General features: G+C 41.7%; 1 protein-coding gene across 1 annotated transcript in view; it reads left to right on the top strand.

Moving 5' to 3' along the window:
* Positions 1-25,853, top strand: part of LOC101796523 (microtubule-associated protein 1B) — a 127,621-nt gene extending 101,768 nt beyond the window's left edge. Inside the window, exons 4-7 of the mRNA XM_038169546.2 lie at positions 9,123-9,263; positions 9,901-16,171; positions 20,463-20,701; positions 21,416-25,853. Of these exons, the coding sequence (XP_038025474.1) occupies positions 9,123-9,263; positions 9,901-16,171; positions 20,463-20,701; positions 21,416-21,571 (6,807 nt within the window). The 3' untranslated portion in view covers positions 21,572-25,853. The remainder of the gene's footprint in view (positions 1-9,122; positions 9,264-9,900; positions 16,172-20,462; positions 20,702-21,415) is intronic.
* The last annotated feature ends 467 nt before the right edge of the window (positions 25,854-26,320 follow it).

Below are 26,320 nucleotides of genomic sequence, written 5' to 3' on the forward strand. Positions count from 1 at the left end.
TGGTTTTACTCAGGTGGGCAGCCGAGCTCCACCACAACCGCTCTCTCACTCCCCCTCTCCTCAAAGAGGAAGGGGGAGAAAATACAACACAGAGAACTCGAGGTTTGAGATGAGAAAGGTTTAATTAAAGGGAAAGGGAATGGGGAGGAAAAAAAGAAACAAAAGAAACAATCAGTCCGCGCGGAAGCACAGAGAGAGAGAAAAATTATTCTCTACTTCCCATCAACGAGCGGTGTTCGGCCATGTCCTGGGAAGCAGGGCCTCAAAATGTGTAGTGGTTGTTCAGGAGGAACAGCCCCCTCCCCCACGAGAGCCCCCCTTTTTATTGCTGAGTGTGACATCAGGTGTTATGGAATATCCCTTTGGTTGGTTTAGGTCAGCTGCCCCAGCAATGTCCCCTCCCCATCACTTGCCCACCCCCAGCCTGCTGGCTCTTGGGGGCTTGGAAGGAGTCCTGATGCTGTGCCAGCACTACGCAGCAATAGACACAACACTGGAGTGATATCAGTGCTGTTCCAGCTACGAGTGCAGAGTACAGCACTGTGTGGGCTGCTGCAGGGAAAAGGTGACTCCAGCTCAGACAGACCCAACACAATCATATCCCCTACATACTGTAGAAGGGGACAAAGTCCCCGTAGTGCATGTTAAAAAAACATGCTGCAGAAGAGTCTGTGCTTTTCCTTCCTCGGGCAAAGGCAAAACCTTTTGTAAGACTGCTTTTGCTCAAGGATCTGGGTGCACTTGGTGGGTAATGCAAAAGAACGGGGAAATATGATGTGTACCTCAAGGGGATTTGATTTGGGGAGAGAATAGTACAAGATTTGAATTGTATGATGTTAATTGTTATATAATACTGTATGTCATCACTACTATGATGGCTATATGTCATATCAGAGGTAGTTCAGTAAGAGTCACCCAGATTATTGAAAAACAATTTTGATGGAACTGAACAAAGTGCAGAGGTGATAGAACTAGACAAGCTCAGCAGTGATGGAACTAGAGCTGGCCTCAGCATGCAACAATCCAATACCACACACCATTTCTGCTGCTCTGAAGGACTGTTATGAAAGATGGAGCCCAACATCATGGAATAAATGAATTCAACAGACATTTTAGAGGGAAGGCCCATAGACTCAGGGAACGATATCTGTGTGTATATATCAAAAGGCAAGAGAAGTGCTGATTAATAGATGTAATAGATGTATGGGCTGTAAAATTATGGGACCTGAGCATGATGTAGATGGTATAGAATAAGGCATGGATATTGTCCTGGTTTCAGCTGGGATAGAGTTAATTTTCTTCAGAGTGGCTCATTTGTGCCATGTCTTGGAAACTTATATCCTTACGTTCCTATTTCAGTTCACACTCTGTCTTTAACTCAGTTTTGACTGAGGCTACACTTTCCCATTCACTTTATTAAAATCATTTGATCTTCAACCAAGGGTAAAGTTGTACAGTATCATCACCTTGCAATATTTCTTCTTAAATGTAGTGGTCTTGAAATCAGCAGACAAAATTCTGGTAGTCCCTCAGGAAACCTTGATTATACCTAGACACAGAATTTACGTGTCTGCAAGCATATATTTACTTTGTCCCCTCCCCCCCCCTTCATTGTTTTCTAGCTCTGCAGAACTTATTTCACCATCAATTAATAAAAGATGTTGAAGGGGAATTATGTGACCATCACATATCAGTGATTCATGAGTCAGGAAATAAGTTTGCTGTTGGAAAACCTGGTGAGTTTATACATAAGTTGGCAGACTGCCCAGCTGCTGCCAGCAATGAGAGAAAAACAGTGCCTGGTAAAATTATGGAGAATATTATTCTGGGAGTTATTGAAAAACACCTAAAGGACAACACAGTCATTAGTCAGAGCCAACATGGATTCACTAGGGGAAGGTCATGTCTAACAAACTTAATTTCTTTCTACGACAAGATCACCCAGCTAGTTGACCAAAGGAAGCCAAGTCAATGTAATCCTTCTGGAATTCAGTAAAGCTTTCAGTACTATCTCTCACAGTGTCCTTCTGGACAAAATGACCAGAATACAGTTAGATAAAAGCATAACGAGATAGGTGAACAATTGACTGATGGGTTGGGCCCAGAGATTTCTTGTTGTCGTGGTTTAACCCGGCTGGCAGCTAAACACCACGCAGCCGTTCGCTCACCCTTCCCCCTCCCTCTCTGGGACAGGGGAGAGAAATGGAAAGTGAAGCCTGTGAGTTGAGATAAAGACAGTTTAATAAGACAGGAAAATAATAATAATAATAATAATAATAATAATAATAATAATAATAATAATAATAATAATAATAATACAATGATGATAATAGTACTACTAATAATAATGTGTACAAACAAGTGATGCACAATGCAATTGCTCACCACCCGCTGACCGATGTCCAGCCTAACCCCGAGCAGTCCGGCCCCCTCCCCCTGGCTAGCCACCCCTATATATTGTTTAGCATGACATCAGATGGTAGGGAATACCCCTTTGTCTAGTTTGGGTCACCTGTCCTGGGTCTGTCCCCTCCCAGCTCTTACTGCACCCCCAGCCTGCCCGTTGGCAGGACAGAGCAAGAAGCTGAGACGTCCTTGGCTTAGTATAAGCACTGTTCTGCAACAATTAAAACATCGGGGTGTTATCAGCACTCTTCTCATCCTAAGCCAAAACATAGCATTCTACCAGCTACTAGGAAGAAAATTAACTCTGTTCTAACTGAAACCAGGACACTTTTAAATGGGGTTACATCAGGCTGGTGACCTGTCACTAGTGGGGTTCCCCAGGGCTCCATTTTAGGACCAGTCTTCTTCAATGTTTTCATAAACGATTTGGATGAAGGACTTGAAGGTTTTCTGAGCAAGTTCGTGGATGATACCAAATTGGGTGGAGCTGTTGACTCCATCGAGGGTGTTGAGGCCTTGCAGAGAGATTTGGACAAATTAGAGAGCTGGGCAATTGCCAACAATATGAAGTTTAACAAGAGCAAGTGCCAGATTCTGCACCTGGGAAGGCACAACCCTGGTTATACATACAGACTGGGGGGTGAGATGCTGGAGAGCAGCCCCGCAGAAAGGGATCTGGGGGTTTTGGTTTACAGCAAGCTGAACATGAGCCAGCAGTATGCCTTGGCGGCCGAGAGGGCCAACCTCCTGTTTTGATTGAGAAGGGAAGTGATTGTCTTGCTCTACTCTGTGCTGGTGCGGCCTCACCTTGAGTACTGTCTACAGTTTTGGGAGCCACTGTATAAGAAAGACATAAAGCTCTTAGAGAGTGTCCAAAGGAGGGCTACAAAGATGGTAAAGGGTCTAGAGGGTAAGACATATGAGGAGTGGCTGAAGTCACTTAGTTTGTTCAGCCTGGAGGAGACTGAGGGGAGACTTCATCGCGGTCTACAACTTTCTCAAGAGGGGGAACAGAGAGGCAGGCATTGATCTCTTCTCTCTGGTCACCAGCGATAGGACCTGAGGGAATGTCTTGAAGCTGCGAGATAGGAGAGGTTCAGGTTGCATATCAGGAAAAGGTTCTTCACCGAGAGGGTGGTTGGGCAGTGGAACAGGCTCCCCAGGGAAGTGGTCATGGCACCAAGTCTGACGGAGTTCAAGAAGCGTTTGGACAACACTCTCAGACACATGATCTGTTTTTTTTGTTTTAGTTTGTATTTTTTTGGGTGGTCCTTTGGGGACTCAGGAGTTGGACTTGATGATCCTCGTGGGTCCCTTCCAACTTGGATGTTCTAGGTTTGTATGAAAACATCGAAGCCAGTTCTTTTATGGTTTGATTACAACTACAGCAGACAGAATTTCAGTAACACACATCAGACAGACAGCTGCATGCATCTATATTCTTGTCTGAAACAAATAAATAAACTTGATCTAGCAAAGATATTGTTGAATTTATAATCATCTGGTGCAAATAGTGACAAACCAGCATTAGTCCTGTGTTTAATTAAAGGAACTTTAAGCTGCTGAAAGTGAAGATAACTTTTAAAATAAAATAACAATGAAGATGTGGTAGAGTTGGGATCTTCTTTCAGATACGTACTCTTCAGGGGCTGTTTTCTACTTGTACTGAAAAAATTAGTTTTTCAGCAGAGATTTAAGTCAAATCTTCCTCGTGTAGCCTCTCTGGTATGAGAAGGAATTATTTAGAACAACTGATTGCTTAACAATAAATATATAAATTTGAATTGATGGATTGTTAGGAGAGATGAGGTGATTATGTCACCTTCATGGAGATGGAGCTTGAATGCAATATCTACACGTGGAGTTGTTCTGGATGGACTCTTCTCATTGAGTTTGATACATGGATAGCCTTATTCTGAAATCACCATTCTGGTTTAACTTAATTCTCCTTGAACAGAGGAATGCCACACTTGAGATTTGTACCTTACCTTAATCAAAATTATCAAATCAAAATAATCAAAATCGCCACTTGCCGAGGTGATCGGCCGAGGGGCAGACACGTTCTGCAGCAGAGTGGGGGACAGGCAGGGCTTTTTTTCTGGCATCAAGCCCACTTGAGGGAGCCGCCAGGACCCAGCAGCCCTCCCGAGGGAGGCTGACGAGGTGTAGGCGGAGCCAGCAGCATCAGCAGCGGGCCATTTAAATTGGGCGCCACCGCCATTTCACAATGGATGTGAGACACCTCAAATGGGGGTGGACCCCCTTCCCTGTTGCTGTCAGGTGGAGGGAGGGGACCTAGGAGTTGAGGAGGAATGGAGACAGGTCCCTGCTTGACATCGAAGGCGATGCCCCCCCTACCGGCCCCACCTTCCCAGGTGCCCTTATACAACAGATTTGAGGCCCTGGAGCTTGAGAGACCCGTGGGTGAGGATGAGGTAGGAAGCCTACCCAGGAGGATGCCTAGGGCGAGGAAGTCGGCTCCACACCTCAGGACTGCCTCCACTAAGAAAGAAAGAAGGGTGATTGTTGTAGGCGACTCCCTTCTCAGGGGAACAGAGGGCCCTATTTGTCGGCCTGACCCTACCCATAGGGAAGTCTGCTGTCTCCCTGGGGCCAGGGTCAGGGACGTTGCCAGGAAGCTTCCCAACCTGGTTCGCCCCTCTGACTATTATCCTCTTTTGATAGTCCAGTCTGGCAGTGATGGCATTGAAGAGAGAAGCCTGAAGACTATCAAACGGGACTTTAGGGGACTGGGACGGTTAGTGGATGGAGCGGGAGTACAGGTGGTGTTTTTGTCTATCCCTACGGTGGCAGGGAGGGGTACAGAGAGGACACGGAAAGCCCACCTGATAAACACGTGGCTCAGAGGCTGGTGCCATCACAGAAATTTTGTTTTTTTGGACCATGGGGCGCTTTACTCAGCACCCGGCCTGATGGCCGCAGATGGGTCCCTATCTCTAAGGGGAAAACGGATCCTAGCCCAGGAGCTGGCGGGGCTCATTGATAGGGCTTTAAACTAGGTAAGAAGGGGGACGGGGCTGAAACAAGGCTTGTTGGAGCTGTGCCAGGGGGAACAATAGCAAGGCCAGGGGAGAAGGCAATGGCCCAGCTGAAGTGCATCTACACTAATGCATGCAGCATGGGTAACAAACAGGAGGAGCTGGAAGCCATCGTGCAGCAGGCAGGCTACAACTTGGTTGCCATCACGGAGACGTGGTGGGACCACTCTCATGACTGCAGTGCTGCAATGTCTGGCTATAGGCTCTTCAGAAGGGACAGGCAGCACAGAAGGGGTGGTGGTGTGTCTCTCTATATTAGAGTGTTTTGATGTTGTGGAACTTGAGGCTGGGAATTGTAAAGTTGAGTCCCTGTGTGTTAGGATCGGCGGGAAGGCCAACAAGGGAAGCATCCTGGTGGGGGTCTGTTATAGACCACCGAACCAGGATGAGGAGACGGATGAGGAGTTCTACAGGCAGCTGACAGAAATTGCGAAATCGTCGGCACTTGTTCTTGTGGGGGACTTCAACTTCCCTGACATATCCTGGAAGCACAACACAGCCCAGAGAAAGCAGTCTAGGAGGTTTCTGGAGAGTATGGAAGATAGCTTCCTGACGCAGCTGGTGAGTGAGCCTACCAGAGAAGGTGCCCCAATAGACCTTCTCTTCACAAACAGAGAAGGACTGGTGGGAGATGTGGTGGTCGGGAGCTGTCTTGGGCAGAGTGACCATGAAATGGCAGAGTTCTTCATTCTCGGAGAAGCCAGGAAGGGGACCAGTAAAACTGCTGTATTGGACTTCTGGAGGATTGACTTTGAACTGTTCAGGACACTGGTTGGCAGAGTCCCTTGGGAGGCGGTTCTGAAGGGCAGAGTCCAGGAAGGCCGGGCACTCTTCAAGAAGGAAATCTGAAAGGCTCAGGAGCAGATCGTCCCCATGTGCCCAAAGACGAGCCGGCAGGGAAGAAGACTGGCCTGGCCGAACAGAGAGCTGTGGCTTGAGCTAAGGAGAAAAAAGAGGGTTTATAATCTTTGGAAAAGAGGGCGGGACACTCAGGAGGACTATAAGGATGTTGCGAGGCTGTGCAGGGACAAAATTAGAAAGGCCAAAGCTCATCTGGAGCTCAATCTGGCTACTGCTGTTAAGGATAACAAAAAGTGTTTTTACAAATACATCAATGTAAAACGGAGGACTAAGGAGAATCTCCATCCTTTACTGGATGCAGGGGGAAACTTAGTGACGAGATGAGGAAAAGGCTGAGGTGCTTAATGCCTTCTTTGCCTCAGTCTTTAGCGGCAAAACCAGTTGCTCTCTGGATACCCAGTACCCTGAGCTGGTGGAAGGGGATGGGGAGCAGAATGTGGCCCTTACTATCCATGAGGAAATAGTTGGTGACCTGCTACGGCACTTGGATTTGTGCAAGTCGATGGGGCCGGATGGGATCCACCCGAGGATATTGAGAGAACTGGCAGAGGAGATGGCCAAGCCGCTTTCCATCATTTATCAACAATCCTGGCTATTGGGGGAGGGTTTATGAAAGGCAGGTCCTGCTTGACGATCATGATCTCCTTCTATGACAAAGTGACACGCTTGGTGGATGAGGGAAAGGCTGTGGATGTGGTCTACCTTGACTTCAGCAAGGCTTTTGACACTGTTTCCCACAGAATTCTCCTCAAGAAACTGGCTGCTCGTGGCTTGGACTGGCATACGCTTCATTTGGTTAAAAACTGTCTGGATAGCAGGGCCCAAAGAGTTGTGGTGAATGGAGTCAAATCCAGTTGGAGGCCGGTCACTAGTGACATTCCCCAGGGTTCGGTACTGGGGCCAGTCCTCTTTAATATCTTTTTCGATGATCTGGACGAGGGGATCGAGTGCACCCTCAGTAAGTTTGCAGATGACACCAAGTTATGTACATGTGTCGATCTGCTCGAGGGTAGGAAGGCTCTGCAGGAGGATCTGGATAGGCTGGACCGATGGGCTGAGGTCAGCTGTATGAAGTTCAACAAGGCCAAGTGCCGGGTTCTGCACCTGGGGCGCAATAACCCCAAGCAGAGCTACAGTCTGGGAGATGAGTGGTTGGAAAGCTGCCTGGCGGAGAAGGACCTGGGAGTATTGGTGGATAGTCGGCTGAATATGAACCAGCAGTGTGCTCAGGTGGCCAAGAAGGCCAACAGCATCCTGGCTTGTATCAGAAGCGGTGTGGCCAGCAGGACTAGGGAAGTGATTGTCCCCCTGTGCTCGGCTCTGATGAGGCCGCACCTCGAGTACTGTGTTCAGTTTTGGGCCCCTCGCTACAAGAAGGACATGGAGGTGCTCAAGCGAGTCCAGAGAAGGGCAATGAAGCTGGTGAGGGGTCTGGAGAACAAGTCCTACGAGGAGCGGCTGAGGAAGCTGGGTTAGTTCAGCCTGAGAAGAGGAGGCTCAGGGGCGACCTTATCGCACTGTACAGGTACCTTAAAGGAGGCTGTAGTGAGGTGGGGGTTGGCCTGTTCTCCCACGTGCCTGGTGACAGGACAAGGGGGAACAGTCTAAAGTTGCGCTAGGGGAGGTTTAGGTTGGTTATTAGGAAGAACTTCTTTACTGAAAGAGTTGTTAGGCATTGGAATGGGCTGCCCAGGGAAGTGGTGGAGTCACCATCCCTGGAGGTCTTTAAAAGACGTTTAGATGTAGAGCTTAGGGATATGGTTTAGTGGAGGACTTGTTAGTGTTAGGTCAGAGGCTGGACTCAATGATCTTGAGGTCTCTTCCAACAATTCTGTGATTCTGTGATTCTGTGAAAATTGATTTTTCAATGTTGGACAAGGCTTTTGAAATATTTTCAAAGAGTGTTTATTCAACAGTGCATAGTCTTACAAAAGTTTTGTTTAGTTTTGTTCTTCAATTTAAGTTGAATTTAGCCAGTAGAAGTATACTGAATGTATGGATTTTTCTTAGTGTACAAGTAAGTCTCCCCCTGGGCGGAAACAGGAATTATTACTAGCTGCAGTGAGGATCAAGTAACAAGAATCTATTTTAAAATAGTTGAGTTATTTTAAAATGCAGAATGTTCTTTCTCGGTAGCAAACTACTTTGAGGCATTAGGCATCCACATAATTTTCTAACGTTTTTTGAAAAGGTCTTTGGCTGCTACACTTTAAAAAGTTATAGTGCCCATACTTAGTAATATCATGAAATGTAAATGATTCATGTGACTGTATCTGAGTGCCTGAAGTTCAAGTTTATGTTTATGGTGAAGCAGAATCGTGATTTGTGGCTGTTAATTTCCAGTGATACTTTTGCAACTGAATGGAAAGTCATGCTGTATATTGGAAAAAAAAAAAGAATGACCTTCCAAAAACTGTCTGACACATGTAGTTGTTCCTCATTATCATGTGTGAAACAGTTGGCCAAGACTGTCCTGATACAGTACTATTAAAATTCACCAAGTTACATAAGAAATGCATTTGTTCACGAAAATATTATTTTTTCATTCAAATTTTATTCTCTTCTGCTCCTTGTTCCTTTATCCATGTGTTGTTTATTCATTAGGTCTTCTCTCTAAACTCTTCTTGTGCCTTCTTTTTTCCCTTTTGCTCCTTGTAACTTGATAATATTTCAACAGTCCTGGGAGACTGGTGCAAAATATGTTTTAAATTAGGCAAGGTAAACTGCATGTTCTCAGAGAAATATAGAGCCGCATGCTAACTCCCATTATTGATGTGCTTATCTCCTTCATTCTAGGTGCGTTTAATGATCACAGATGCTGCAAGACACAAACTCCTTGTACTAAGTGGACAGTGCTTTGAAAACACAGGAGAACTCATTCTTCAGTCAGGGTCCTTTTCCTTCCAAAACTTCATTGAGATTTTCACGGATCAAGAGGTGTGTTCAGAAAAGTGTCTTCCATACATTGTTATGTGATGGCACAAGTTTCTAGAAGACTAAAAATGGCCTTCTGTTAAGTTAAAATTAGCACTGATAGCTTGACACTGATGCTCTTTACTCTTTAATAGAGGGTTTCTTTCAAAACGTATTTAATTTACTTTAGCTTTGATATAAAATGCTTAACAAAAAAACCCTACATTTTAATTTGGGGAATTAAGATTATGACTTTGAGAAACAGAAAAAAGAAAGAACTGAAGTAATGATGGTGTCATGACATACAGCCCATGTGAGGAGGGGTGGGGAAGGCAACTGCCCCTGGGAGGATGATGACCTCCTCCAGGCTGCAGATATTCTGTGCCTGTTAAGAAGATGTGCTCTTTCCCTTAGATATTTGGACAGCTCTTCTGGATGGACTGAGGCAGCACAGAGACTCTTGAGCCTATGGTAGAGATAGTGGCAGCTCTGGCAGCATTAGCTTCATAGCCCTCATCCCCTCTGAATATACAAACTTGTACTATCCTCCTATAAAGAGTGAAAGAGGGAAGGGGGAACCTTGGAAAATGCTGTGTTATGGTATTAATTATTAAAAATGAATCTACATGCATCTTCTTGTGTTTTTGTTTTAAAACCTTAGATTGGTGAATTACTGAGCACCACCCACCCTGCTAATAAAGCCAGCTTAACTCTTTTCTGTCCTGAGGAAGGGGACTGGAAAAATTCTAACCTTGACCGACACAACCTTCAAGACTTTATTAATATTAAACTCAACTCAGCTTCCATATTGCCTGAAATGGAAGGACTCTCTGAATTCACAGAGTATCTGTCAGAATCTGTAGAAGTACCATCACCCTTTGACATTTTGGAACCCCCAACCTCAGGAGGCTTTTTGAAACTCTCCAAACCCTGCTGTTATATTTTCCCAGGTGGAAGAGGGGACTCTGCATTGTTTTCAGTGAATGGATTCAACATGCTTATCAATGGAGGATCTGAAAGAAAATCTTGCTTTTGGAAACTTATCCGACATTTGGACCGGGTAGATTCCATTCTGCTCACTCACATTGGAGATGATAACTTGCCAGGAATCAATAGCATGCTTCAGCGAAAGATAGCCGAATTAGAAGAGGAACAGTCCCAAGGGTCTACTACCAACAGTGACTGGATGAAAAATCTGATCTCACCTGATTTAGGAGTTTTATTTCTTAATGTACCTGAGAACCTGAAGAACCTGAATCCTAACTTTAGAATAAAAAGTAGTATAGAAGAAGCTTGTTGTACTCTCCGGTATTTAAATAAACTGTCTATGAAACCAGAACCTCTTTTCAGAAATGTAGGAAATACCATTGACCCCATCATTTTATTTCAGAAAATGGGGGTTGGCAAACTTGAGATGTATGTGCTCAATCCTGTCAAAAATAGCAAAGAGATGCAATACTTTATGCAACGGTGGAGTGGTACTAGCAAAGATAAAGCTGAATTTCTGCTACCAAATGGCCAAGAACTAGACATTCCATTATCCTATTTCACTTCTGTCTCATCCCTGATTGTGTGGCATCCAGCTAATCCTACAGAAAAAATAATCCGAGTTCTATTTCCTGGAAACAGCACCCAATATAATATTCTAGAAGGATTAGAAAAACTCAAACACTTAGATTTCCTTAAACAACCAATAGTTACACAAAAAGACCGAACTGTAAACATTGCTAGTCTGGCTGTGAAACAAGAAAAGGTGAAACAACGAACAGACAGCAAAGAGAATCTCAAGCCTGCTGCAAAGACACCACCAAGCAAGATAGTCAGAAAAGAATCTAAAGAAGAAACACGGGAGCCTGCAAAGCCCAGTCCAGCACTGGAAAAGACTCAGAAATTAGAAAGCAAAGAAAAAGTTCCAGTTAAAAAAGAGAAACCAGCCAAAACAGAGACCAAACCTATAGTGACAGAAAAAGATGGAACAAGCAAAGAAGAGCAAATAGTGAAATCTGAAACTCCTGAAAAACAAGTTACAGATGTAAAATCAAAAGTGGCAAAGGAGAAGACAGTGAAAAAGGAAGTCAAAACAAAACCTGAAGAAAAGAAAGAGGAAAAGGAAAAAACAAAGAAAGAGATTTCTAAAAAAGAGGAGAAAATACTTATCAAAAAAGAGGAAAAACAGAAAAAAGAAGAGATCAAGAAAGAAGTTAAAAAAGATGTGAAAAAGGAAGAGAAGGAAAGTAAAAAGGAAGTAAAGAAAGATGCTCCACCAAAGGAAGCTAAAAAAGAAGCGAAGAAGGAACTTAAGAAGGAAGAAAAAGAAGCCAAAAAGGACATCAAAAAGGTTTCTAAAGAAGCAAAGAAGACAACTGGTCTTTCAACTGAAGCCAAAAAGCTAGCAGCAAAGCCTAAATCACAAAAGAAGGAGGAGCCTGTTAAAAAGGAAGCAGTACCTGCTGGAAAGCCAAAGGAAAAAGGAAAAATTAAGACTGTGAAGAAGGAGATCAAATTCAGTGGAGCACAAGTTGCCCTTGTAGCAGTTGGAACTACTGCCACAACTGTAACAGCTGTAGCAGCTGCAGAAATTACAGGTAGTGGAAAAGAACTTGAAGTGGAAAGATCCCTTATGTCTTCACCAGAGGATTTAACAAAGGATTTTGAAGAATTAAAAGCTGAAGAAGTAGAAACAATAAAAGAAACAAAACCTCAGGTTGCATTCATAGAGGATGAACTGAAACTCACTGGCAAAGAACAAAAAGAGGCCTTTGATTCCCAAAAAGAAAAATTAGAAAATGAAGGACCTTCAGAGTCCTCTGATGAAGGTATAACAACCACAGAGGCTGAGTGTGAACAGACACCTGAAGAATTGGAACCAGTGGAAAAGCACAGGGTTGATGACAATGAAAAATTTAAAGATGAGGGAGCTGGCTTGGCAGAATCATCTGAAGTGGAAGATTATGAGGAAAAGGCAGAGACAGAAGATGCTGAAGAACAAGGTGAAGATGAGGAAGAAAAGACATCATTGGACACCACAAAACTATACATGGAAGAAGCAAGAATAATGGAAGAGAGTTCAGAAGAAATAATGGTCAAAGCAGATGCTAGCATTAAAGATGAAAAATATATTGAAAAGGCAGATTATGAGGCATCAGGTGAACAATATGAAGAAGACAGGGAAGAAGCAGTAGAAAAGGCAGAAACTAAAGAAACTGAGGAAGAGGAGGAAGACAAAACAGAAGATAAAGAAGATACTGAAAAAATAGAAGCTAAAGAAGATTATGTGATGGCTGTTGTAGACAAAGCTGCAGAAGCTGGTGAAGTTGAAGATAAATATGGCCTACTCATAATTACACCAACAAAATGCTCAGAGCCTCAGTCTCCAGCAGTTGAACTGGCCTCACCAATCCATGATGAGACATTACCAGGTAATTCAGAAAGTGAAGCTATTGTTTCTGATGAAGAAAATAGAGATCAACCTGAGGAATTCACTGCTATTTTGGGTTATACACAGTCTACTACCGAAATACCCAGTGAACCAACTTCAATGGATGAAATGTCTACACCCCGGGATGTCATGAGTAATGAAACTAACAATGAGGAAAGTGACTCAACTTATCAGGAGTATGCGAACATCACCAAGTATGAGACATCACTATACTCTCAAGACTTTGGTAGACTTAAGCTTTCTACACTTCTGGATGCTTTTAATGGATTATCTGAAGGAACCAAAACAGAGGCCACAGAAGGTAGAGACTATAATGCCTCAGCTTCTACCATCTTGCCACCTTCTTCATTAGAGGAAGACAAATTCTGCAAATCTGCATTCCAGGATGTATACTGGCAAAAAGAAAATGAAACCCAAGGCACTACTAAATTAGAAATCAAAGAAACCTGTTCAGAAAATGTTGGTGGAAAATGTAGTCCAGCCAAGAGTCCATCTGAGAATTTGTCTCCTCTATCACCAGTTGTCAAAACACCACTGAGTGAATGTAGTGTGAACTTTTCACTTACTCCCAATGAGATCAAGGTCTTGGCTGAGAATGTCCCCATTGCTACATTGCCTGATGTACATCAAGAAGTTGCCAAAGAGCACTGTGCAAGCCTTGAAGATATAACATTAGAAGTAGTATCTCCCTCACAGTCTGCTGCTGGTAGTGCTGGCCACACACCTTATTATCAGTCTCCCACTGATGAAAAATCCAGTCAGCTTCCCTCTGAAACCAGTGAAAAGTCAACAGAAGCTCCAGTTAGCTTTGAATTCAGTAAAGTCATAGATGAGTCTTCAAAACCCATAATAAGCCCTATGGATGAACCTGTGCCAGATTCAGAATCTCCTATTGAAAAGGTTCTCTCGCCTCTACAGAGTCCACCACTGATAGGTTCAGAGACCACTTACGATACATTTTTGAGTGATGATGTAAAGTGTCCCACCAGAGATTATGGAAGTCCCTCTAAGGGAATACCTGAAAAAGAAAAAACACCTGTTCAGATGAGCCCAGCTTCTGAAGGCAGCTCTGTGGGCCTTTGCCAAGAAAAAAAAGATGAAAAAAGCATGGAGTTTATGGTAATTAAGGAAAGCTTCAGCCTAGAAAGGAAAGTGGAGGATACAGAACCCAGCAACTCTCAGTCTTCATTGGTCTTGGATGACCAGAAGTTAACAGGTGATCTCTCACCTACTCAAATAGATATCAGTCAGTTCAGTTCTTTAAAAGAAGACACCAAAATGTCAATTTCTGAAGGCACTGTTTCTGACAAATCTGCAACTCCTGTTGATGAGGTTATAGCAGAAGACACCTATTCCCATATAGAAGGAGTAGCTTCTGTCTCTACAGCATCTGTTGCTACTAGTTCATTTCCAGAACCAACTACTGATGATGTATCTCCTTCTTTGCATGCTGAGGTTGGATCCCCCCACTCTACAGAAGTTGACGATTCCTTTTCAGTGTCAGTTGTACAAACACCAACAACGTTTCAGGAAACAGAAATGTCTCCGTCTAAGGAGGAGTGCCCAAGGCCTATGTCGATTTCTCCACAAGATTTCTCACCTAAAACTGCAAAATCAAAAACCCTTATGCATGATCACAGATCTCCTGATCAGTCAGTAGAATTTGGTCAGGAGTCCCCTGAGCAGTCTTTAGCAATGGACTTTAGTAGGCAATCTCCAGAATATCCTACTGTAGGCATAAGTATACACCATATATCTGTAAATGGACCAACAGAAGTAGATTATAGCCCTTCAGATATACAGGAGGCAACTTTTGCACAGATTTCCCCTGTGGAGCAGACATCTTACTCTCAGGAGAAGGATATTTCAGAAATTATTTCAGTTTCTCAAACCGAAGCTTCATCTTCAACTTCATCAGCTCATACACCTTCCCAGGTAACTTCACCACTGCTAGAGGAAACTTTTTCAGGTGCTGTTTCACCCAGAGATATGTCACTACATTCTTCTTTTACCTCAGAAAAGGTACTGAGCCTAGGAGAAAGGCTGTTTCCAAAGTCTGACCCATCTCCACTAACTCCAAGGGAATCTTCTTCTCTATACTCTCCTAGTTTTCCAGATTCACCTCCTGTAATCACAGAAGTAGTTTCAGCTAGTTACACATCTTCATTGTCACTGCAAGTGTCCTCTGACAAAGCATTTGGTAAACAGGCTGTCATATTACGGGAACCTCTAACAAAGCACAGCCCAGAACTTTTATTCAACCCAGAAAAAATAGATTCACCGATAAGCAGTAGGTCACCAGAAGAGCTTAGTTATTCTTATGAGGCCACAGAGAAAACTACTAGGTCACCAGAGGATATTAGCTACTCCTATGAGGCAGTTGGAAAATCTACTAGATCATCTCAGGCCACAGATTATTCCTATGAGACAACAGGGAAAACCACCAGATCACCTGGGACCATAGATATTTCCTATGAGAGAATTAGGAAAGCTAACAGATCACTTGATGCTATGGATTCTTCCTATGAGACAACAGGGAAAACCACTAAGTCACCAGAAGCCATTAGCTACTGCTATGAGACAACTGGGAGAACCACCAAGTCACCAGAGACCATGGCTTACTCCTATGAAATAACTGGGAAAGCCACCAGCTCACCTGAAGTTAGTAGCTATTGCTATGAAGCAAGTGTACATCTTACTCCAGGAAAATCATTAGCAGAATCTTGTCAGGATGTTGATTTATGTCTTGTGTCCTCCTGTGAATATAAACATCCTAAAACTGAACTTTCACCTTCATTTATCAACCCAAATCCCCTTGAGTGGTTTGCAATGGAACAGTTTAAAGATCAAGAAAAGCCATTAACTCAGTCTGGGGGAGCCCATCCACCTTCTGGGGGAAAGCAGCAAGAGTGTCAGTGTGATGAAACCCCTCCCACATCAGTGAGCGATTCTGCCCCATCTCAGACTGATTCAGATGTTCCCCCTGAGACTGAGGAATGTCCTTCCATCACTGCAGATGCTAACATTGACTCAGAAGATGAATCAGAAACCATTCCAACAGACAAGACAATTGCATACAAACACATTGACCCACCACCTGTCCCAATTCAGGATCACAGCCCTTCCCCTAGGCACCCTGATGTCTCCATGGTTGATCCAGAGGCTTTGCCAGTCGATCAGAATTTGGGTAAAACTTTGAAGAAGGACCTCAAAGAAAAGACAAAACCAAAAAAGCAGGGCACTAAGACCAAGTTGTCTTCTTCTGTTAAAAAAAGTGATGGTAAATCAAAGCAAGCGGCTTCACCAAAACCAGATGTAAGAGATTCTTTAGACAAAAATTCCCAAACAGATTCTCCAAAAAAGGAGTTTGTGGAGAAGAGAACCAAAAATATCTCTAATCCAGATGTAAAGTCCCAAGTGGAAGAGAAAGATAAGGATACCAAGAATGCAACAAATACAACAGCATCCAAGTCAACAAAGACTGCAACCACAGGTAAAGGCAGATAGGATCTCCCTAGTGTTAAGATTTTCTTAGTTGCTTAAGTGAAGTTAGGTTGTCCTTATATCAGTTGAGAATGCAATTTACAGCAAACACCCAAAGAAAGTCCATGCTTTAAAAATAAATCCAGAGTGTAAAGGCTGCATTTAAATGAATGAAATATGCTGAATTAACTTTTGCAATCTGGGACACTAGATGCATCAGTTTGCTCAGATGTAAAGAATTAGAGTGAGTACATCAAGTATAAAAAGATTAATACTAGCTGTCTAAATTAGTTAGCCAACTAATAGAATTAAAAGTATTGCTTTTGTAGGTGAAGTGAAATTAGTAGTAAAGTGATCACTTTATTCATTGTAAGAATCATGTAGGCATAATGCTCTTAACATAAACCAATTCATTTTAATTTTGTGAGAGGCAAAGGTGATATAGGACATTGGATGTGTTTATTACTTTGCTGGATTCTTTTTAAAGAGTATTTTAAAAATAACAGCAGTATGAGAACTTTCAGTGAGCTAAGCATGTACATCACATAATCTGGTTAAAGTCTTATGCTGTCAGTGATGGCTAAACATATGGAAAGTTAATGTTATTTTGAATGACTTGTGTAGTCTATAAGTAGTAATAAAATATGCATTATATCACTGAAGGAGGCATTGTGCTAATATGTTGTTTCTGGCAGATCTTGTTACAGAGCATTTTGAGGATACTTTGATTTTGCTGTTGTCATCAGGACTGATATTCTATTGAAAGCTTTTTACAAGACGCAAGTCTAGGATTCGGTACAAGCAAACCAGCATTCATCTGTCTGTAGCTTCCCCATTTTCTGTGGTCTTCTGTTCCTTTCATATACCATCATTTGCAGGTCTCTGTTAATAGATGCTTTTCAAAGTAGTGGTATAGTTCCTCATGCTGTACATTTCTCCAACACTTTAGTTCTATATTAGATTCTTCTTCCTTGAAGCATACTTCTCAGACATACACTAGAGCTGAAGACAAGGTTCTATTTGATATTGACATTTAGGTGTAAAATATAATGTCTAATACTTTATCCAGTGTTGGTATTCACAGTTCAAAAGGTCTATCACAGGCTTTTTATCACAGATGATCAAAGATTTTGTAACATATGCATTAGTTAAAATGATCTAATTCAGGAAAACTTATCGTATTATGATGCTTATTTGGCATATTGCTCTCTGATGAATATCATCAGGTCATGTTAGACAATTGTAATGGACTTTCCTGGCCTTTCAATATGTAACCCTTAATAAAGTGTATTGCTCAGATAATTTAGTTTACCAAACTTCATACTCTGTAACTTCATGGAGAGGCTAATAAAACATAAATGGTGATCATATAAATACAATTACTGATTGAATCTTGATTGTCAGGTCACCCTGTGATTCAATGTGTGACAAAAGCAGCTTTTATGAAATATTTTTAGTGCTAGTGTTTAAACTTTGAATTTCCTTTTGACTGAAGCTCTTCTTAGAACATGTACTACACTATGTATAGCAGCAAAACCACTCTTCCCCTTACTTTTTGCGACGTGGCTAATTTGTGTATGCAAATAAGGAACTAGCAGGCAAACAAATACTTGTTCTTAGTTCCCTGAAGTAATTGAATTAGGAAATTTCACTGCCCTCCCAAGTTCCTTTTTGCCCCTCTTTCTGCTCTCATTTAGTAGCTTCCTGATGCTGTAAGACAGCCTGAAAATATCAAAGCTGTTGTGCTGATACCCCAAATCTCAAGACTGTTTAAAATCTGCATGACTTTCTGTGTGATCCTAAGTTTTATAATCATGCATACCCAAGACTTTGGAAAGCTGTGATTCTTAACTTGAAAAATAGAATCATAGAATGGCCTGGGTTGAAAAGGACCTTAAAGATCATCTTGTTTCAACCCCCCTGCTCTGGGCAGGGTTGCCAGCCACTAGAACAGGCTGCCCAGAGCCGCATCCAGCCTGGCCTTGAATGCCTCCAGGGATGGGGCATCCACAGCCTCCCTGGGCAACCTGTTCCAGTGCCTCACCACCCTCAGAGTGAAAAACTTTTTCCTAATATCTAACCTAAATCTCCCCTGTCTTAGTTTAAAACCATTCCCCCTTGTCCTATCACTATCAACACATGTAAACAGGCATTCCCCCTCCTGTTTATACACTCCCTTCAAGTACTGGAAGGCTGCAATGAGGTCTTCCTGGAGCCTTCTCTTCTCCAAGCTGAACAAGCCCAGTTCCCTCAACCTTTCTTCATAGGGGAGGTGCTCCAGCCCTCTGATCATCTTAGTGGCCCTCCTCTAGACCCGTTCCAAGAGCTCCACATCCTTCTTGTGCTGGGGGCCCCAGGCCTGCACGCAGTATTCCAGGTGGGGTCTCACAAAGGCAGAGTAGAGGGGGACAATCACCTCCCTCTCCCTGTTGGCCGCCTCTTTTTTAATGCAGCCCAGGACATAGTTGGCCTTCCAGGCTGCAAGTATGCACTGCTAGCTCATGTCCAGCTTCTCGTCCAGAAGGACGTCCATCAAGTCCTTCTCTGCAGACTACTCTCAAGTTCTTCTTTGCCCGGTCTATATAAATACCTGGGATTGCCCCAGCCCAAGTGCAAAAGCTTGCACTTGGCCTTGTTGAACCTCATTAGGTTCTCATGGGCCCACTTCTCCAGCCTGTCCAGGTCCCTCTGGATGGCATCCCTTCCCTCTATTGTATCGACTGCACCGCTCAGCTTGGTGTCATCACGGGTGCACTCGATTCCATTGTTTATGTCATTGATAAAGATGCTGAAGAGTACCAGACCCAAGACCGACCCCTGAGGGACACCACTTGTGACCGGCCTCCACCCAGACATAGGACCACTGACCACAACCCTTTGGCTGCGACCAACCAACCAATTCTTTATCCACCTAACAGTCCATTCTTCAAATCCATACCTCTCCAATTTAGAGAGAAGAATGGTGAGGGACCATATCAAAGGCTTTGCTCAAGTCCAGGTAGATGATATCCATTACCCTTCCTTTGTCCACCGATGCCATCACTCCATCATAGAAGGCCACCAGATTGGTTAGGCAAGATCTGCCTTTGGTGAAGCCGTGCTGGCTGTCTCGAATCACCTATTTATCTTGTGCATGCCTTAACATGTCTTCCAGGAGGATCTGCTCCATGATCTTCCCAGGCACAGAGGTGAGGCCCACCGGTCTGTAGTTCCCTGGGTCTTCCTTTCTCCCTTTCTTAAAAACGGGAGTAATGTTTCCCTTTTTCCAGTCACCAGAGACTTCACCCGACAGACATGATTTTTCAAATATGATGGAGAGTGGCTTGGCAACCACATCATCCATCTCTCTCAGCACCCTGGGACGTATAACATCTGGCCCCATGGACACATCCAATTTCATTAGGCCGGACTTGTTCCACTGCCACAGTGGGATGGAATCCGCTCCTCTCACCCTCTCCTTGAGGTTCAGGGTCCTGACAGACATAGGAAACTTGACCACCAGTGAAGGCTGAGGCAAAGTACTTACTGAGTACCTCAGCTTTTGCCATGCCTGAGAAAGCCAGTTCTCCCGTCTTGTTTATCAGAGGGGGAACACTCTCCTTGGCTTGTCTCCTCCTGCCTATGTATCTGTAGAACCCCTTCTTGTTGTTCTTCACACCCCTTGCCAAGTTCAGCTCCATCTGTGCTTTGGCTTTCCTGATCCCATCTCTACACATCCAGACGACACCCCTGTATTCCTCCCAGGCTACGCAACCCTGCTTCCATTTCCTGTACATTTCCCTCTTTTCCCTCAGTTTAAGCTGAAGGTCCGTGCTCAGCCGTGCCAGTTGCCTGCCTCCTCTGCTTGATTTCTTTTGCTGGGGGATGGAGAGCTCTTGCACTCTCAGAAGGGTGTCCTTAAATTTTACTTACTTTACCTTAATTTACTGAATGGTAATTCAGTATTCATGGGCCTGCAATTGTAATTGTAATTGTTGGATAATAATAGCATATTACTGGGAAAGGTTTAGTCAATTGTTGTTTATGTGGTAGTGAGCTTTTGTTGTATTATATAGTTAGTTTCATTTATTATTTTTTCCTCTTAATACAGTTGTAACTGGGATACAACAAATCTGGAAAGTGTCATTAGGAGGGTAACGCCATAACTGTTTCAAAGGACACAGAAGTACAGCTGTAGCTATGTAATGCTTAACAAACAGCAGCTATTTTAAGGAATATCACCTCAGCAATTATAACATAATTAGTAAATGCATGTTTTTAACCAGCCTGTAATATATTCTTTTGTTGTTTTATTTCCAAAGGATCTGGGAATACTAAGTTGGCAAAATCTATGGTGGTGCCTCCAGGACCTCCAGTGTATTTGGATCTGGTGTATATTCCCAACCACAGCAATAGCAAGAATGTCGACATTGAGTTTTTCAAGAGGGTGCGGTCATCCTACTATGTGGTGAGCGGGAATGATTCTACAGCCGAGGAACCAAGCAGGACTGTTCTGGATTCCCTGCTGGAGGGCAAAGCCCAGTGGGAGAGTAACATGCAGGTAAGCTCTTCACTAGTGTTTCTACCTGGAACTTTAAACTTCTCTGGGAAGCAACTATGGGAAGCCAAAGCATTGCTGGAGTGGATGGCGACTGCTCGGGACATGGGATTTCCAGCCAGGGCACCTCGTTTTGCCAATAATGTGAGAGGACACCCAAGTCAAGCACAGAGATGCACCATACTCAGCCACTCCCCCATTTCTGGACCATCTGACCTGTCCCTCGAGAATAAAACAATTTGGAACTCCTGGTTTACAGGGCCATTTAGCTGTTTCACGCTATTGCTATACCATATATGATCCAAGTTTGGAAACTTGCAGTTTGTAAGTAGGAAAGAAAAGTGAATATTTCATGCTTTGTATAGTAATCACATACACTTGGAAACTTCTTGTACCTTTCCAATATGGTAAATAAATAAACAAAATATTTGGCCATAATCTGAAGAGCTATCAGTACAGACAACAGCCTGCTACTTCTCTGGAAAGCTGCATCTCAGAAGCTTATAGAACCAAAACTACTTCTTTACAGTCATTTCATCTTATTTACATATTTACTTATTTCCTTTTATCCATTCATTTACCTAAGTATTTATTGCATAAAGTGCCACTCTTTCCAAAAGGGAAAAATGTTTGTTGGCCAGGACTTCTAACAGACATTTTTCTTATCAGTTGTTTCTGTTGCCAATTCCTGAGGAGTTATCCTGTTTTGTGTTGCAGGTGACCTTAATCCCAACCCATGACTCAGAAGTGATGAGGGAATGGTACCAAGAGACCCATGAGAAACAGCAGGACCTCAACATCATGGTTTTGGCAAGCAGCAGCACTGTTGTCATGCAAGATGAATCTTTTCCCGCATGCAAAATTGAACTGTAAGAATGAGACCATGTACCACAACATTAAACTTTGTTTCCAGAAATTCTTCAGTTTGAAAACACCTTTTATAAAAATTAAACCCACCTATTTTAGCTGCTGAACTATATACCTGCCAAATGCTTTACTGTGTCACAATGATGTAAGTCACTAATATTTTTCAGTCTTTGATAATTACTAAGGGAAATGACAGTATTCCCACAGTAGGATTCATAGTACTGTGACAATACAGATCCAGTTTCATCTCCTCTGAATGTTTGGAAAGCATGCACTAGCAACTCCAACTGACTTCCGTCAGATAGGCATTTGCCCTCTAAAGAAACACAAAGAGAGAGAAAAAGAGAGAGGGTTAGGAGGAGAAAGTAATAAAAAATTAGATCTGCGTTAGTCTCATGGCAACAGATGTATCGCTTGCTGCAGTTTGCTTATGCTCTCACATGAAAAGACAGTTTTTTAAATTTGTATCATTCTGAGCTATAGCAAAGGGAGTCCTTACTTTACAGAATTGTTAGCTGGAAAATAAGAAGCGGCAGAATGTGGCTGGGAAGGGATGTACAACCTAAACTCTCATTAGCAGTTTTCCACTTTAATTTGAACTCTGCATACTGACATACCATAACAATCACAGGCCAAATATACACATAGTCTGAACCCCATTCAGAAATTTAAAACTTTCCTTTCAACATGCAGAACTGTTGGTCTAAGGCATGCTCCCAGTGAAAATACACTTACGCCACTCAGAACTGACCAGTCCACATGCTTAAACAGTCATGTCAACTGTTGATTGACTGAAGTAAAATACCAAAGCAGTTAGAAGTACATACAGTATACAATTTGCCTTAGAACGTGACTTCAATGTATAAAGAAACTTGCACTTATTTTTTACTGTTGAGACATCAAATTTATAAAACATCTGTGTAGGATCATAGTTACACCAGTAAAGTGTGAGTGTGCATGTATGGTACTAGAAACCTATCTGACTAGTCAAACAGCTTGGTGCTATGAATTACATATGTTAGTTATGTGTGCACTTCATTGATGCACCTGGACAGCTCAACAAGGCAAGACAAGCATTTTTTACAAAGTTTCTTTTGTATTGTGGAAGCAAGATTGAAGTGGTGTCCACTATGAGAGTTGCAAAACTTAGCAAAACATTCAGGATGATGAAAAAGGTTACCTGCAAGTCTGTACAGTATTAAACCTTCCTTGGTTTTACCTTGTTTTATTTGTTTAATTTAAGAGTGAATGGGTGTGTTGGGTCTGGAATAAATGTACAGAAACCTTTCTTTTAGTGCTGCATGAACTTTTAATAGATGAACTTTTAACAAAAGTCTTAATTTACAGGAAAATGCAAAGAAAAAAATCAGGTAAAGGCAAATTTTTCTTAGTAGTTTTGTAAGATAAATGAATAATTTGTTTAAGGTTCTAGTAAGAATGGATATTGAGGTAAAATTTATTGAAAATAGTCAACTACCAATACCTTGCAGTGGGGGGCACCCTGGTGGTAAAATTAACCTATTGATGATAACAGAAAATGGGATTTGAAATGTTGATTGCCTAATATTTACAAGGGTGTAGCCTACATTCTAAACCCTCACAAGATCTTGAAAAAAGATACAATAAACTAAAACAAGTCTTTCCTTTCCTTTCCTTTCCTTTCCTTTCCTTTCCTTTCCTTTCCTTTCCTTTCCTTTCCTTTCCTTTCCTTTCCTTTCCTTTCCTTTCCTTTCCTTTCCTTTCCTTTCCTTTCCTTTCCTTTCCTTTCCTTTCCTTTCCTTTCTCCCCTTCCTTACCTTCTTAAGACTGCTTGCAGAGGAAACAGCATATAGAACAGTTCCATGATTTAAAATAGTCTGGATTTTTTTAATCTCAGAAGTTTTACCCCAATAAAAACATATTGTTACATCGTAGAAGGTTTGTGAACTGGAATTTGAAGAATGTACAAAAGCCTCCAAAATGGAGATATGTGCTGGCCTGTATGATTCACCCTTATGGCTGGTATTAAGTTTCACAGTGTAGTGGACTATGACCTCATTTTATTTTAGTTACTTATAATTTATTTCAAATTTACATTCTTTAGGATATTTTTATTTAATAGGCATATGTTTGCACTCCTAATTTTTGTGATTTTTTTTAAATATATACTGCTTTACAACCCTTTAAATGTGGGCTCTTGAGGCCTATTTAATACTGTAAATTACTGTTTGTCAGGTGTTGGGATTTTCAATTTATTTTTAACATTATCTTTTTTTTGGTGTCTCTAGCAATACTGCTTTATTAAGCTTTTAAGTTGTAAAGAATAACTCAGAATGACTATGGCACAGAAGACAGATGGAAATGTATTGTGAAATTAAGCATTTTTTCTGGGCTTATAATCATTAACTTAAAATTGCCTTTGTAATATGTAGACTGCAAAGCTATATTTCTGCAATTCTTTCTGTTTTGTCTACTTTCTTACATAGGTAAGATTTCAAACTTTTTGAGTGGGTAGGAACAGATTTTCTGACAATATCTGAAATGTTTTATACCTCTGCTTTAATAGAAAATCTGTTTTAAGTACAGCAGTGATCCAGAGACTAATCTAACTTATGCCAATGTGAATCAGGAAAAATTTCACTGCAATCAGAGAAGTTACAGTCATTTGGTCCTACTGTAAATTAAATTAGAATCAAGCCTTAAATCTCCCCAAGTAAGTTTGTGATGACTTAAGCATTTGTTTTACTTTAAAAAAAAAAAAAGTAGTTAAAACCGATCTTAAAATGTACATTCATTTTTTGCTACTACAATAATATTAAAAAAACCGTCTGGCTCTTCTGAGGTATTGTAATGCCTATTCCATCTATTCCCTTTTAAATGGCAACTGTGTCTGGGTGTAACACAGTGATGAACTCCTCCATTAGCTTCTTTTACCCTTAATGTCTTTACTGCCTGTGGAACTAATCTAACTGTGCTAGTTATAATACTACACGATTAACTTAGTAGCAGTCATCAAAATGTACTGTGTACATTAACGATGAGTGCTGTTGATCAGCGTAGATTTCTAGGAGCATGGTTTGTTATTGATTAATTATAAAAAATCAGTATTTGAGTGCAAAGGACGCTCAATTTAAACTATGGTATTATACATAATAGCATGCCCAGTCATGATCTTTATGCTATTACTATACTCTTTCATAAAATTAAATGAAGAATTAACTTTAGAAATCACCTTCCACTCCTGAACTTGGACAGGGTCTCTCTTGCATGCCTTTTCCAAGTCCTGTGGTGGGCCTAACTTCATTGACCTCAACTTTTCACCCCATCTTTTATAGAATTCATTTTTGATTTTTTAAAATTATCTTACATACTGTGGTGAATGGAGGTAACTGTGTATATAATTATTTTTAATTGTCTACAATAGCTTATGCATTTTAGGACAGTTCTGGTACTCATTTACTAATATTTAATCAATTTGTTGAATTTTCAATCTCTCCCACCGCAAGCAAGTCAGCTCCACAGAGCACTTAATGTGCATTTGGGACATTTTTGTCATATGCTTCACTTTGCTCATCTGTTGCCAGAGGTTCTTGTTCAATAATGATGTTTTGAGACAAATAGTAATTTTGCTGGTCTGGGCTTATTAGAAAAGGAAAAAGTATAATGTTTGCACTTGAAAGAAACTGTAAGCTTTCATCTTCACATAATTGAACAAAACACTAAAAGCAACTGGGGTAAGCATTTCTTAGAATGCAGTTATTTTGTTCACCTGGTTTAAAAATGTTTGCTGTTTAAAAATAAAAAAAAAAAAGTCTGTTTATTGTGACTAAAATAAATAAATAAATAAATAAATAAACCAACAAAAAATACTGAAAGGAGAAAAAAGGAAGGAAAAAAATAAAAAGCTTCTCTGCACTAGATGGTGGGAGCTATCTGTTCAAGACTGAGCTGTAATCACAAATGAAAAAGAACAAATCTGAAATATGTTTTCACGCATTTGCATGTGGCCATTATTTTCTAAGCTATGGAAAGAAAGAGTCTTGTTGCTGTCTGAGAAGCACTTCACACACTTCCTCTCTCTTGTTCTGAACGGTGTTTGTGTAGGTCTGCAGCTGTGTCTGGTATTATGTCTTATAATCCTGAATCACTTATATTCTATCCAGTCATATCTACCATAGAAAAGTAGTTTCCAGTGAAAGTAATATGTAGTGCTTTTATGATATTTGTGTGCAATATCTGCTCTTCCACTGAGGATATTTGATGTAAAGGAAACAAACTCAGTTCCACAATAAAATACAAAAGTGGTAAAGTGGTGTTGACCTGTTTCTTGTCCTTGTGTATGCATGTATTTGTAAGTTTTCCCTTTCCTTCAGTAATGACTACCTACTATACAGAACTTTTCTCAAAAGGTCAGTGACTATTTAAACACTAGATAAGAACAAAACTCTATTTAGAAAATAGAAAATAAATGAAGATTACTTTTATTTCTTATGGTGTAAAACATTACTATGATGTACCATGATGTGTCTTCTTTTTGATGTTCTCATTTCTGTATTCCTCACTAGCATGAGAAAACATCTACTTTTCAGTAAGTACGCATTCAAGTGGCTGTGTCAGAGATGATACCCAATAAAGCTACATTAAACTGAGCCCACCCTGGTTTGAAAAGAGATCTGTTCCACACCAGGGAGTTGCAAGTTAACAAGAGTGCATTGCTTGTCTCCAGAGAACATGGACCCTTCACAACCACTGTTGCCCTGTAATCCTGGTGAGAGG

This window comes from Anas platyrhynchos, chromosome W, assembly GCF_047663525.1.
Source record: "Anas platyrhynchos isolate ZD024472 breed Pekin duck chromosome W, IASCAAS_PekinDuck_T2T, whole genome shotgun sequence".
Taxonomy (NCBI): Eukaryota; Metazoa; Chordata; class Aves; order Anseriformes; family Anatidae; genus Anas; species Anas platyrhynchos.